This window comes from Cavia porcellus, unplaced genomic scaffold (genome assembly GCF_034190915.1).
Source record: "Cavia porcellus strain 051 isolate PalLab524CR breed Dunkin Hartley unplaced genomic scaffold, mCavPor4.1 scaffold_8, whole genome shotgun sequence".
NCBI lineage: Eukaryota > Metazoa > Chordata > Mammalia > Rodentia > Caviidae > Cavia > Cavia porcellus.
Window position 1 is genome coordinate 58,880,119 of NW_026947491.1, and position 14,239 is coordinate 58,894,357.

Here is a 14,239-nt window from a genome sequence, read left to right on the forward strand (position 1 = left end):
TGGTGAAATAAGTATGTTTGAAATGAGGGAGAGTTGTTTTGGTGGGGATTAGTTGCAAATATCTTTTACTATATTAATTTTTTTATTTAAAGAGAAAAACAAAACAAAGCAAAACAGTAAAAGGCTACAAGTAATACAGAATTTCAAGAGAAAAAATATACAGTAAGAATTCACTAGTTAATAGATCACATATTGTCATCTCAGAAACAGTTGTCCAGTTACAAAATTAAAGCATACAAAGTGGACATTAATACAGTGAGATTGCAGACAGTTCTGTTCAATGATACAACAAAAACTCAGTAATATGTTTTTCTATCCTATACACTTAAATACACTTGCAGTTATATCCTTTAGATCACTTTCTTTCCTCCCTTTTTTACACTAACAATCACATATTTTGGGTTCCATTACTCCCACAATTCTTACAACTTTTTCTTTGAAGAGGAGGAGAAAAAAAGAAAAAAAAAACCATAAAACAAGAAACAAGACAAAACAAAACAGAACAACAACAACAAAAAAACCCCCAATGTGACAAAGCAAAACAGTCGGTTATACTATGTTAATTTTTAAAACTTTAAACATATACCATATATATTAATCACCTCTTTTAGGTTAAACCTGTGGATGCTTTTTAAGTAAAAGAATGAAAAGGCTTAGATTTTTGTTTTTAAATATAACTTCAATTAAAAGGTAGGTGATGCGATTGGACTTTGACAAGGGAGTTAAAGGAAGATCATAAGAGCTAGGCTAGAGGAAGAAAGACCTAGTGGAGGGATACTTAGATATGTAAACTAAGATGCGAATGAGGCTTAACTCCACTGCATATCAGAATTACCTGGATAGCTAATTACCTGTATCCCTGCTGTAGGACAGAGCAAAGTCAGTGCAGAAGGTGAGAAGGTCGCGCTACGGTAGTGACTCCTTGAATATGACTGGGACATAGGGGAGGAGGGACTGAAAGTTACCTACAGTTTTCAGCTTACTGTGTTTTGCAGGGTCTTTCAAAAAGGTATTTATCTGGTTTCTTCAATTTCCAAAATTGTAATTTGTACCACTTGTTCTATATAGATATCTCATGGTTCCTAAGAAAATGAGCAGTGTGACAACAAAAATCTACTCCTGAAACCATTTAACAAATAGAATATGGTTGCTCTAAAGGTGCCTAACTGAAGCCTGTTTCTTAGTGCCAATTCTGGCCCCACTTTTGTAATATTTCATGGTTGAGCCTGAGATCCACCACCCTAAGGATCTCTGCACCATTCTTTGCAGCAGTTACCAAATTACCTTCCCTTTGGGAGTTTTTTTTCCCATTAGTCTGACGTTAGAATGAGATTTCATTGCTCGTACGTCTCCTTTTCTCATTCTCCAGATAAGTGGTTTTTAACCCCTCCTATATGGTTGAGATGACCATCCTTCAGCATTATTTTATTGTTTTGTAATACTGATTTCTTCATCTGCTTCTCCCAGTGAATTAACTGGCATTCTCTGAAGAATTCTTGTCCTGGCATCTTTATTTATTTACTTATGGAACTGAGGATGAAACTTGGCCTCACACATGGTAGCCAAAGCTGAGGAGCATACCCAGCCCTTTTTTATTTTTTGTTTTATTTACTTTTGAGACAAAGTGTCACTAAATTTCTGAGGCATGATCTGAACTTGTGATCCTCCAGCCCTGACTTCCTGAGTAGTGAGACTGTAGACCTGCACCACCATGCTTCTCTCAGTGTTTGTGGGTTAAATTGAGTGAGTTATGCATCCCTTTTCAAGAATTTAGTTGCTAACCACTAAGAGTAAAAAGACCTAGCAATTGCAAAGTACTGAAAGAAAATACTGTCTGTGATCCAACATTACCTACATTTTAACTCTTTTAGGGTGGTAAACGGATGTATCGTTGGATTTTTGCCCATTACTTTTATATCCATCCCCCTTATCAACCTAACACACAGACATGCTCATACATTCACATACATTTATCAGGAAACATATGAACACTTAGTGAAGCCCTAACCTCAAAACACTTTTAAGACATTTAATTCTATAACATTGACATATTACCTTCAATTCCTTGAAGTAAGAAAGTGAAGAATTGAATGCACATGTCAGATCTGTGCTTCTCAAACTAATGTTTATCCTATCACCTGGGAATCATCTTGTAATGCTGATTCTGGTTCAGCAGATCTGGGCATGAGCCCAGCAGATTCAGATTTAAAAGCCACTGTAGCTGGTTTTCTTTTTGGGGCTACATAAAACCACACTTTCAGCAGCAAGGTGTTAGAGTGCTAGGTGAGCCAAAATATGAAAAGTAACATTCATTTTTCAGAATAAGAAAATTATAACTTTAGAGAAATTAAGTTTCTGGTAAAAAATGACAAATAGTGGAGACCTATCTGGCACCTAGGACAGTGGAGATGTAAAATGTAACTTGGGTAAAGTGGTCTTTGGACATGATTTGTTGGCCCAGATTACTATTTCTAGTTTAACTTGAAAAATAACTTCAAGAGTTTCTGCTGGATTTCTCTCTTTGTTTCTGAGGATGGAGTTCTAAAAATTCTTCCCTTTCTAGAAGTTTGCAAATAAACATCTTACAGCCAGCAGGACTTAGGAGCAAATTTAACTCTTTCATGGTAGAATTTAGGAAGCTGAGATGCAGGAACGTGCAATGATAGGATGTGTTTGAAGACATCAAGAATGTGCCAAGCACAGTGTGAGGGCTAAGAGCAACATTATTATTAAACATACCAATTTGTTCAGTATTCACGTGTCAAGCCCTGAGTGAACTTCTTGGTAGAAAGAAATACTTTCACTTCTTTAGTTGGCTTATCTTTTCAGCATTAATGCACGAGGGGGCTGGGGATTTAGCTCAGCAGCATAAGCACCTGCCTTGCAAGCAGGCAGTCGTGAGTTCGATCCCTGGTACCGATAAAAAGGAAAAAGACAAAAAAAAAACATTAATGCATGAGGGGATGTAGCTTAGCAGCACAGTGCCTGCCTGGCAACTGTTAAGGTTGTGAGTTCAATTCCTGATACCAAATTAATAAATGATATACTTGAAACAGCAGAACCCAAATGAGCCAACCCACAAATGCCAAGATAGTAAAATTTTGCAGAAGAATATAGGTTACATAAATTGTTTGTGAGATCAAGGGAAGAGTTTCTAATTATCATTTAGTGTGTAAAAATATGGTTTAAGTTTGATTGTAAGATTTGCCAGAGAACCGCTGTCCTGGCTCCTGGCACAGAGAGGTCTGGAAAAGGACAGCTGGGATTTGGGCAGAACCCTGTGCCACGGTGACATTAGTCAACTGCTTCTGGCACAGAGAGAACTGGCAGGATCTGCTGGGGCTGAACCAAGCCTCTGCTTGGGGCCCAATAAGCAGATACAAAATAGTCGCAACTCTGTGACATCCAGAAAGTACAGCCTAATTTACGGATTGACTGGCACAGAGGCTGGAGGCTAGTCTGCACCATCCCTGCATCCCTGCCTACCCCCAGATAACAGCAAATTGGGGAAGGCAGCAAAAACTCAAGTCAGCACACTTCTGAAAGGCCCTAAGCAATTCGGAGTGGGCCAGAGACCCCCAGGACGCTCTAGTGTGAAAGAAATCAGAAACATGACAAGAGATAAAAATAAAAAAAATCTCCAGCTGCCCAACATGAGAAAATAAGCCCAGAAGAAATAAACATGAAGAGAACAAGCACAGTAACCATCCAATACTGGACACAGCATCAGCCGAAATAAAAAAATACCTCCATGACCTCATAGATGAATTTAAAGCGGTACTCCTGATCCAAGTGAGGCAAGATATAAAGAGATTAATTAAAGAAATGACAAGCCCTGCCCAAGAGAACACAGATGGAAGAACTGAGGAAATCAGAAAAGAAAGAGAAACTTCTGAAGAAGAATTTAAACATAACTTAGAATACATGAAACAGATCGATCCAAAGAGATTACCAGGAAACTAAAAACTCCATTGAACACTGGCAAAATGCCTTGACAGAAACTAAAGCTAGCCTTTTGAAACTTGAAGAGAGATTTATGACATATGATCGTGAAAGAAAAAACCTCTTAAAAATAACAAGGAACCAGAAAGAAACAATTCAAAGGCTAGAAGATGACAAAAGAATACATAACTTAAGAATAAAGAATGTGAGTGAGGAAGTAGAAGCAACCAAAAATGAAATACAAAGAATATTCACAGATATATTAAAGCAAAATTTCCCATGTATAGCAAAAAGAAATGATATCCAGATAAAAGAGGCATACAGAACACCAGCTACCTACAACTAAAACAGATCTACACCTAGACATATAGTAATCAAGATTCCAGAAATCCACGAAAAGAACAGAATATTAAAAGCAGCCAGAGAAAAGAAGCAGATTACCTATAATGGGAAAATTATCAAAATAACCACAGACTTATCAACACAAAGTCTTAAATCAAGAAGGGAATGGGGAGAAATATTCCAAGTCCTGAAAGAAAATAATGTGCAACCTAGACTCATATACCCATCAAAACTCTCTCAAAATTAATAGAGAAATAAGATGCTTCCAAGACAAGGAGGAACTGTGGGAGTTCGTGGTCACCAATCCAACCCTACAGAGAGTGCTGAAGGACATTAAAGAGAGGAAAAGATACCAGGATTCCAGCAACAGTGGCAGAAAGGCCTCAATGAATGGGGCAGACAGTGGAATGAGGGAATAAGGTGGACAAATTATAGCAGAAAAGTGGAGTAGCAGACATGAGGCAGAGACGGTAAGCTATAGTCTTTAGTATAGATAGCTCTGAAACACTATAAAAAAGGGCAGAGGTCATTGTTAATAGTGTATCAGGATTTAAAAGACACAGTAGTCTTATCGCCATGTTTAGTTTGAATTTAATTTGTTCTGGTCTGTCCATTCATGTCAGATTTGAGGGCACAGACATCTGACCCAAAAACAGCAGGTTATACCATGGTAACCATCCTTATTTTCCTATTAACTTGAACTGAAATCCTGTATTACTTACATTGTCTTACTATGACTGATCTTAATTGAATCCGATTCATAAGATCACGGTTTTGCCTTGGCTGATTTTATTTGAATTTGATATGCTTGTTAGTATCAACCCTAAAAGTAGAGGCAACTACTCTGAAGATGTAAAAGATACCCATACTGGTATTAATTATTAACAGCTCTCAAATCCTACAATGCTTTCAAAGTTGTGTTTTTATAAAAATAGGTAATACTAAGTTTAACTATATTAAGCTGATGATGTGGACAAATCTATTGAAAATAACAAGAGAAAACATAGTAACTACGGAAGATCAACTATATTTGTAGTCTTATATGTCTTATCCATTGCATGTTTTTCTAGGAATTTGTTTTGCTGTCTTGATATGATTTGTTTTTCCCTATAATACAGAGAGGATAGATATATATGTAGAAATTCACACATGAGATTTTTTTAAAAATTATTTATGGGAACAGATTATATAATGCAAGATGTAATGAACAGATACTCTGAAGAAGAGACACTAAGAAACCCAATGCTAATTTTGTAGTATTATGATATAAATTCTAGCAATACTGTTATTCACTGACCAGAATGATATTAGTCTAGTCTCTTAAGTTCAATTTCAGCATATGTAAAGATAAGGACAGCTACTACGAAGAGAATGAGAGATGCGATGGTAGTTATTATTGTCTTCCCCAATGTTAGATCTTGAAGACCTAAAAAGCCTTCATCATGCTGTAATGATTTGATTAGTTCTATAATATGCAATATGTATTTAATGTGCATGAAGATGGGGACAACTATTTGTAAGAAACTAGAGACAATTAGATAAACAGTGAAGATCTCTACTGGACTTGCTTTGAAATCTGTATTTCTTTAAATTGTTTTTTTAACTGTTTTGTTCTGTTTTGATATGTATAATCTTACCCTCTTTGAGATATAAAACAAGTATATAGGACTGATAACCATATTACTGAGTTTTTGTTCAATCATTGAGCAGAGCTGTTTGCAGTGTCACTTTTTGAATGTCATTTTACATACTTTAATTTTGTAACCTGAACAGCTGTTTCTAAGATGACAACGTGTAACTTATCAACTAGCGATTTCTTACTGTTTATTTTTCTGTAATTTTGTATTATTTCTACCCTTTTTTATCTCCATGTATTTTTTTGTTTCCTTTTCTTTAAATAAAAAAAAAAAGATTTGCCAACATGCTATATTACATGAAAAACTTAATTCAATATCAGTAGTTGTAAATCTGTTTGAACGTTAATGGGTTTTTGAAAATCTGTTGAAAATGAAGGAATCTCACTCCAGAAAAATTTGCAAATGTGTTTTTCCAAAAAAAAAAAAAAGATATTAATTTTTAACTTTTCTGTATTTAGGAGAAAAAATTGCAGTATAAAAAACATTTGAAGAAATTTTTATCTGAGATTGAAGTCTTCCTACTGTGAGTATATTTTATCTGGAATTTCTCCCCTTTTTGTCTGGGTTTCATGTCTGTTTATCTTTGATTTTACAGCACGGTGCTTGACATCATTAGCATTTAATTAACATGGGTTGGATGTTAGAACATTGTATAGATTTTTGTCATCTGCTTCCATATATTTCTTAAAATACATTTAAAAATAAGCCATTTACATAATTCACTTGAATATATTTTAGCAAGGAACTTTATAAGGAAATGGGTTAAATTGTGTGTTTACTAATATGGCTGAATAATAATTTTCAGAACATTAGAATTGTATATATTTCTCTGCTTCCCCTTCCTTAGAGACATTACAGTCTAGAAACTATTTCATTGCTATGAGTGTCTTCAGGATGATTTTTAGACAAAGAAATCAAATGCTTTTGATGTCCATATTATTTTCTAGAAATTCATTCACAAATCTTAGAGTCCTTGGAGACAAATTTAGGTAACTTCATTTTCACATATATTCGTATCTGCAACTGTGCAACTCTCTTCATTGAAGACCCCTGACCCTATAGTGTTCATTCATCACCTTTTATGCACAGCAAATGTTCTTTTTGGATGTTTTCTAAACAGACATATAAATTAGTGGCGAAAGGGAAAGTGGGGAGAAAAGGTATTACACTGAATCCTTTCTCTTTTATGCTAAGGACCAGAAATGAAAATATTAGTGGTTAATCATAGAAACTTAATACCTATTATTTGGTCACTAAAAATTGAATTCACAATTCTCATAGTAGGTTTTTGCATTTAGGTTTTATTTATTTGCCTATAAAAATACAATTCAGACTTTTCAAACTTCCAAAAGTGCAAAAAACATAAACCAGGGCAACCTTTTTCTCCCACTTGCTTGCTGAACAAAAGTGTTATTAATTGCTTCTACATAGTCTCAAATATTTTATGCATAGGCAAATGCGTATTTTATCTTCTTGCTTGTGACCTTTTACACAGAAGGTAGCATTACCACATTGCTTACTTTGCCTATTTGTGTATCCTGTTCTGTTCTGTATTGTATTTTTTTCAGTTGAGGGATATTTGGGGTTTCTTCCCTACTTTTTATTATTGAAAAATAATTCTATAACAAGAAACCTGTGTTTTTGCTGTTATAGCAAAAAAAAAAAATGATTCTCAAGACCAATGTAAAGGAAATTTTTTCCTGTTTTTTTTTCTAAGAGCTTTGCTGTTTCAGATGTTATATTTAAGTCATTAATATAATTCTGAGTGATTTTTTGGTGTGGTGCAAGATAAATTCACTCTCTTGAATGTGGAGATCCAGTGTTTCCAATACCATTTACTGAAGAGACTTTTCTTTCCCCCTTGTATAGTTTTGGTATCTTTGTCAAAGATTAATTAAATATAACTGTAGCTGTGTAGCCTTTCTCATTGTGGGACCTTACCCCTATAGATATAAGAGCAGTAGTTCTAAATCCGTTTTACCTAAATCTGTTATTATCCTTTACAAGTAGAAAATATTCTTTCCCAATATTTTCTGGGCAGACACAAAAAGTAGTTGAGTCTTGCAAGGATCTTGGCCTGTGATTTTCTTTTCTGATAGTGTCCTTTTCTGTCTTTGGTTTAAGAGTAGTGCTGGTCTAGTAAAGTGGTTTTGGAAGTGTTCTCTTCATTCCAAGTTTTAAGAAGAATATAAGAAGTATTGGCATTAGTTCTTCAAATGCTTGTTAGAAGTCATCAGTAAATCCGTATGGTTCTAGGCCATTGTATTTGAAAATATTTTTAATTAGTGTGTCAATCTTCATTGTACTTTCTGTTATGAGATGAAATAACATTTTACCAGGCTATCATTTTGTCTCTGTTTATTCTAGTTTTTGCCCTGTAGAAATGATTTTAATGTATTTGAATTTGTCTATCTCTTCTTTGTAGATTCTGTGTTTTCTTTTATAATTTAAAAGTTTTGGGCCAAGGATATAGCTCAGTGGCACAGCACCCGCCTGGCAAGTGTAGGGTGATGAGTTTGATTCTTAGTACCAAATCAAAAACAACCACCACCACAACAAATACCCAAAAGCCAAAAAACAAAACAAAAGTTCTTTCCTACTAAGAGGTTATAAAATAATTCTCCATTTTTTTCCCCTCGGGTGCTTTCAGTTTTTTTCTATGCTACTTCTAGCTTTATTCTTTATACATATATGTCTGTTTTATTTGGTTTATCTGATAAGGTTAAGTTCCATATGAACTAAAACAACTATTTGTGTTTCTTTTTTAAAAAGCTTGTTGGTATTTTTACTGGGATTGAATCTACTTTATAGGTTAATCTGAAGAGGAGTAACTTTATGGTGTTTAGTATTCATGGGCTAGCTTCATGAATACTGTTTTTCTGCTTGATCATTAATGTTTAAATGTAAGCAAATAGTCCTTTCTTCTGTGTGGATGAGAAAGAACAGCAAATTTTATTTGTGCCTGTATGATGTCTACTATGGACTTCCTTCCAAATACTTTTTTCTCTCTGAATTATTTTAAATTGCAGGACAATGAGCCAATCAGTGGTATAGATCAGCTGTGTAAGCAGTTTAATATACCTCTACTTTTTTTCCTGCTAAAATACTTCTATTTCTTTTCAGTTTACTGCGCTTCATTTTACAGATAGAATCTAAATCATAGATGCAAGGATCTTATATGACAGAAGTTTTGGACAATTTTAAAAGCATACATCTCTTCATGTGTTTGTATATGTATCTGTTATATGTGTATTCACACAGAAACATATCCTTCCTTGAAGGATCAGAAGCCTATTCATGCATGTATGTACAGGCACACACAAAGATATGTACATACGTGTACATGACAGTGTATGTGTATGTGTTTATAGGAAAGTCTTGCTACTAAAAGAAACAAATAATTATCCTTGTGAATGGGTTCTTTCTTTTTTTACAGCTTTGTTTTGTTGTTTTATTATTTGCAGTATTGAGGATTGAACCCAGGAGCACTCACCACTGAGCTGCATCCCCAAACCTTTAATTTTTTTTTTTTAAATTTTGTGGCATAATCTCACTAGCTGACCCTGGCCTCAAACTTATCTTTCTGTAGCCATGCACCACCATGCCTGGCAAGCTTTTTTATTTTAATATTCCCAAACATGCCCAGGACGGGATAGGTGTTCAGTAAATAATTGTTGAGTTAACCCAAGTTCACAGAATGTGCGAATTTTATGTTTAAGATTTTGTAGTGGTTATTGAGTTCCATTGGTCTTCATTGTAAGTACATATACACTCAAGGAATACTTTCTGTTAGGTTACTAATAAATGATTATTAGGATAGGAACCTGAGAAATAAAACACATTATACTGACATAAAAATCTGTGGTTTAAAAACAACAGTATGTTTTTCCATTAAACTTTACTAATTATATGCATTTTAGATAATAATAGAATCTTTGTGAGCACATCACTGTCTCTTTTCAGTGGCGTGACTGCTACCTAGCCTAGTTACCTGACTACTCGTGCTCAATAAATGGATGAATGAAAGTAATCTTCTGTACTGCTATATTTGGTGACTTTACCTACAGTGTATACTTAAATAAATCAAATAAACAATTTCATTTGTGTTACATTTAATAAAGTAAGTCATATTGAATTCATGAATAAAGTAAGTTAATATTGAATATTGTTTTTATAAAGTTTCCAATATTCCAAATCTTAGGAATTTTTCATTTAAATTTTGTGGAATTTTTATTCATGTCATAAACAATCAAAAAGAGTACTGTTAGAACTCTAGAACACTGAGGAAAGGAAATCTGTATCATCTGTCCAATGAAATTACTGTCCTTTTGCCAGATTTACCTGCTTTTGACTGGTTCCTCACCTTGCTGCACAGTGCCCCAAACCAGAATATTTTCCATTTGCATAACGGTTTGATGGCTTTAAAAATCTTTTCTTTCAAGGTTCCACCACCCAAACATACTAGAGTTGGCTGCGTATTTTGCAGAGACTGAGAAGTTCTGCCTGGTTTATCCATATATGAGAAACGGAACACTTTTTGACAGATTACAGTGTGTCGTAAGTTGTATTTATCATTCTGCCTTGTTGTCCAACCTTCTGGAATCATGGGGTGGGGAGCCACTGCCACCTTTCCAGGGAGCCAGGAAACCAAGGTGTGTGAACCTGAGAGCATGGCCAAGAGCGTGTTGCTAAAGAAGTAGAGAACTTTCCTGTGGATTAGTTTCTTACTGCTAGAATCCTTTATAAATACCTGAGTTACTGGATTCTGGTTGCCAAAACAGTTAATTATTGGGTCCTTGTTTTTTATTGATTCTATACCTTAAGCGAGTTTATATCAACCACCCTTGTTTCTCTGGTAATCTTAATCCACATAACTTTATGAAAGTGTCATTGTATACAAGGGATACACATACAAGTGTTACAGACTCTTGAAAGAGAAAGAGGCAGAATAAATCCTGTGATTTCTCCTAGGCAGTTTTGAAGGATTAGTTTAAAAATTGATTCTGAAAAAGTTAAGTTTCCCCTAAAATGAGAATAAAAGCAGATTATTTTCAATTTCTCACACTATTATGCCACAAGTAATTTAAATATCTTAATGAACTGTTAAACAGTGTCACCTTCCTGCGTGTTTTTTGTTTCAGGTTTGGCTTTGTTTTGTAGCACAAACCCAGGGCACACTACAACTGAGCTTATCCTTCCAGCACTTTTTATTTTGAGACCAGTATAGTAACTAGTGCTAACCTCAACCCTGGAAACCTCCTGTCTCAGTTTCTCCACTGTTTTTTGGGTTTTTGCTTTTGGTCTTAGGTTTTGGTAGGTTAGGCAAATACTCTATTACTGAGCTACATCCCCAGCTCACTAGTTATTTAGATTAAGTTAATACTGAAAATTATTAGGTATTTCTGTCATCTATCAAGAGTTCTAGAACCATCACAAATAGCAGAAAGAGATCTGTCTGAAATTTAAAGTGGGTTGTAGCAAACCAGAAAATGCTGATTTGCCTCTTCCATTGCACCTTGCCTTCTGTCTCTTCTAGCATGCTTCCATATAAGGAACACAAAAGTCGTTTGTATTCAGAAAGTGCAACCATACCAATTGCTGTTGTCTTTTTAGGGTAACACAGCCCCACTCTCTTGGCACATTCGAATCAGTATATTAATTGGAGTATCCAAAGCAGTCTGGTATTTGCACAGTACTCAACCATGTTCAGTCATCTGTGGCAGTATATCCAGGTAAATGATCCCAGAACTTTAGGTTACATCTGAAAGCCCCTTTCACGTTGCGGTGAGTCACATTTCATACTCTTTTGTTTTCCAGGTGTGTATATATGAGTGTATTAAGAATTCTCATCTAAGTATTAAAATTCTTATAATTTTTATTAAAGAAAACGTGTGTGCCAGACTAAAAAGTTACATTTACATTGCCAGAGGAATGTTTTATATTCTTTTGGGGGATTTGTGAATAATTCTGTATTGATTACTCCTAATAAATGAATGAGAAACAAACCTGTATTTACATACATACACTCCAATTTAAGAAAACTGAGGTTTAAGGTAAAGTTAAACTACTTATATAGGGATTCCTAGCATCATAGTAGCAATTTAAATTCTTGGTCTTTGAATCTCTAGTGTCTTTGAATCTCTATTTGTCTCATTTATTTATTAATTTGTGACAAGACAGAATATATCAAGGAACAGCCCTAGTGTTCAGCTTTTGACATTTGAGGAAATTAGAAGCAATGTCTTCTATTTTTCTTCTTTAATAGTGATGGAGACACCTTCAGACAGAGCAGATACACTGTAGTAAAATTACCCTGGTGAATAGTTTCCTGTGCACCCCTTATCTTGAACCTGTCCAAAAGTAGACAATCTTGCCTATGCTGAATATCAAGGGAGACTGAATTTAGGAGTCTTCTGCTGCTTCTGAATGTTTTTTTTTTTTTTTAGTGTTTTTGAAGAATACTTTTAGTGTGCTTTTGACTTGAACAGAAGAGGAGCTGGTTACTTATTTGTTTTTCTAGGGAAATGAATGTCATATGAAAGACTAGAATTTCACTTAGTCCTAGGGGGTGGGGCAGGTACCCATAGATGCTTGCTTCTGTTGTAGCGTGGAAATTCATCAGCACTGGTCACTTCCTAGAATCAGCATGGAGTTGAGTAATCATTGTGAGACATAGATGTAGAGAGACAGTGAAGACCTCAGGGAATAGTCAACCACTGGGGTAGGTTCTAGAAGGCTAGGTGGCCACTCCCCCCAATCTGAAATATTTCTCTTCAACCCAGATTGCTACCATTGAACACAGTAGGTACTCCAGTGTGTATTTTACTTAGTGAACAATTGTCTGCAATTTTAGTATATGTATTTTTTCTTTGGTTTAAACTTAAAATAAGCAATAGTTTATTTTAAATCCCATATTTGTAATACTGTATATTAATTTTATTGTTTTCTTTATATGACTGAACTCTTCATATTTTTTCCTGAAAGAGTTTGAAGGACAGAGGAGAGAAGGGAGAGGATATCAGGGTTCTAGTTCTTTCTGGGAAAGAGGGATAAAGAGAGCTACACACTGGGGCAGAGGGAGCATCAAAGAAGAGACAGAGGCAGATGTAGGCTCTGCCCACTTCCCAGTGCTTTACATGGCTGCTACTGAAGAGGGACTTGGGATGTGCCCACCCAGTGCTTCTTTTTTGCTGCTGGTGACAGTCCAGGTTGTGGGCTTTGATTCCCACTTTCTCACTTTTGGCTCAGGTCTTCAGGCAGGTACCCAGGAAATAGTCTCAGAGGTAGAGATTTGTTGGCAGGAGATTTTTAGGGAGAGCTCTGAGGAGCAAAAATGTAAGAGAGGGGAGGAGGAGGAGGAAAGAATTAGGCAGGTGGAGAGGTTAAGTCATACACTGTTGTCACTGAGGTCTCAGCCGTGCTGTAGGGAAACAGTGAAGCTGGACCAGCCCTTCACAGGTATCTCAAAGTTAGGCTGGGTGATTGGGCTTTGCATCTTGTACCTGACCAGCCCTGAAGTGGTGCTGGGACTTGAGGAAAGCAACTCCTTTCTACTGGGGCAGTTTTCAGATTGGAACTCCGTTGTGAGCACTCACCAGACAGCTCTCCGGGCTGGGAACCAAGAGCCTCCCGAGGGCCTGTCAAGGGCCTGGGCCATCCAGCCATACTAGAGGTGGAGGAAGATCTGACTGGACAGGGCTCCGAAAAATGAGAGGAAGGAATTTTTTCACCTCCACTTCTTCCCCCTTCCCACTACCCCTCCCCCTCCTTCTCCTTTGTTTTCATCTTCTTTGTCTTCTTTTGACAGAGGGTCTTGCTATGGAGTTCACCCCAGCCTTGAACTCACTATGTAGCCAGGGTGGCCTTGAACTGGCAGTGATCTTCCCTGCCTTGGCTTCTTGAGGGTTGGGGTTATAAGTATGCGCCACCACACCTGACTTCATCCCCACATATTATCTCAGTAGCCCCAAACATTTAATCCAGAGACTTGATTTAAGAAGCAGACATTACACTTAAAATGTGATTCTGAGCAAATTACATAACTTCTCCAAACCTACTTTCCCCTCTGCAAAGTGCTAATGGTAGAAGAAAGCTTCTGTTTCTTAGCACTAAATGATGTAAAGCATATATGAACCACAGTGAAGGATACACATTTGTCAACTGGTAACTACTGTCAGATTTGCTCAGAAGGATTAGGAGTGGCAATATCAGGCTGAGTGGTATGTTGGATGATCGGTCTTTTTATCTCTGTTACTCTTTTACTTACCTCCATTGTCAGTTGATGATGTTTGACAAGTGGACTCATAAACTAAGTCTTA

The 14,239-nt window shown here is 36.0% G+C and overlaps 1 protein-coding gene across 1 annotated transcript in view; it reads left to right on the plus strand.

Annotated features, from left to right (window-relative positions):
* Positions 1-14,239, plus strand: part of Irak3 (interleukin 1 receptor associated kinase 3) — a 53,262-nt gene that overhangs the window by 19,597 nt on the left and 19,426 nt on the right. Inside the window, exons 6-8 of the mRNA XM_003475944.5 lie at positions 6,380-6,444; positions 10,364-10,478; positions 11,535-11,653. Of these exons, the coding sequence (XP_003475992.4) occupies positions 6,380-6,444; positions 10,364-10,478; positions 11,535-11,653 (299 nt within the window). The remainder of the gene's footprint in view (positions 1-6,379; positions 6,445-10,363; positions 10,479-11,534; positions 11,654-14,239) is intronic.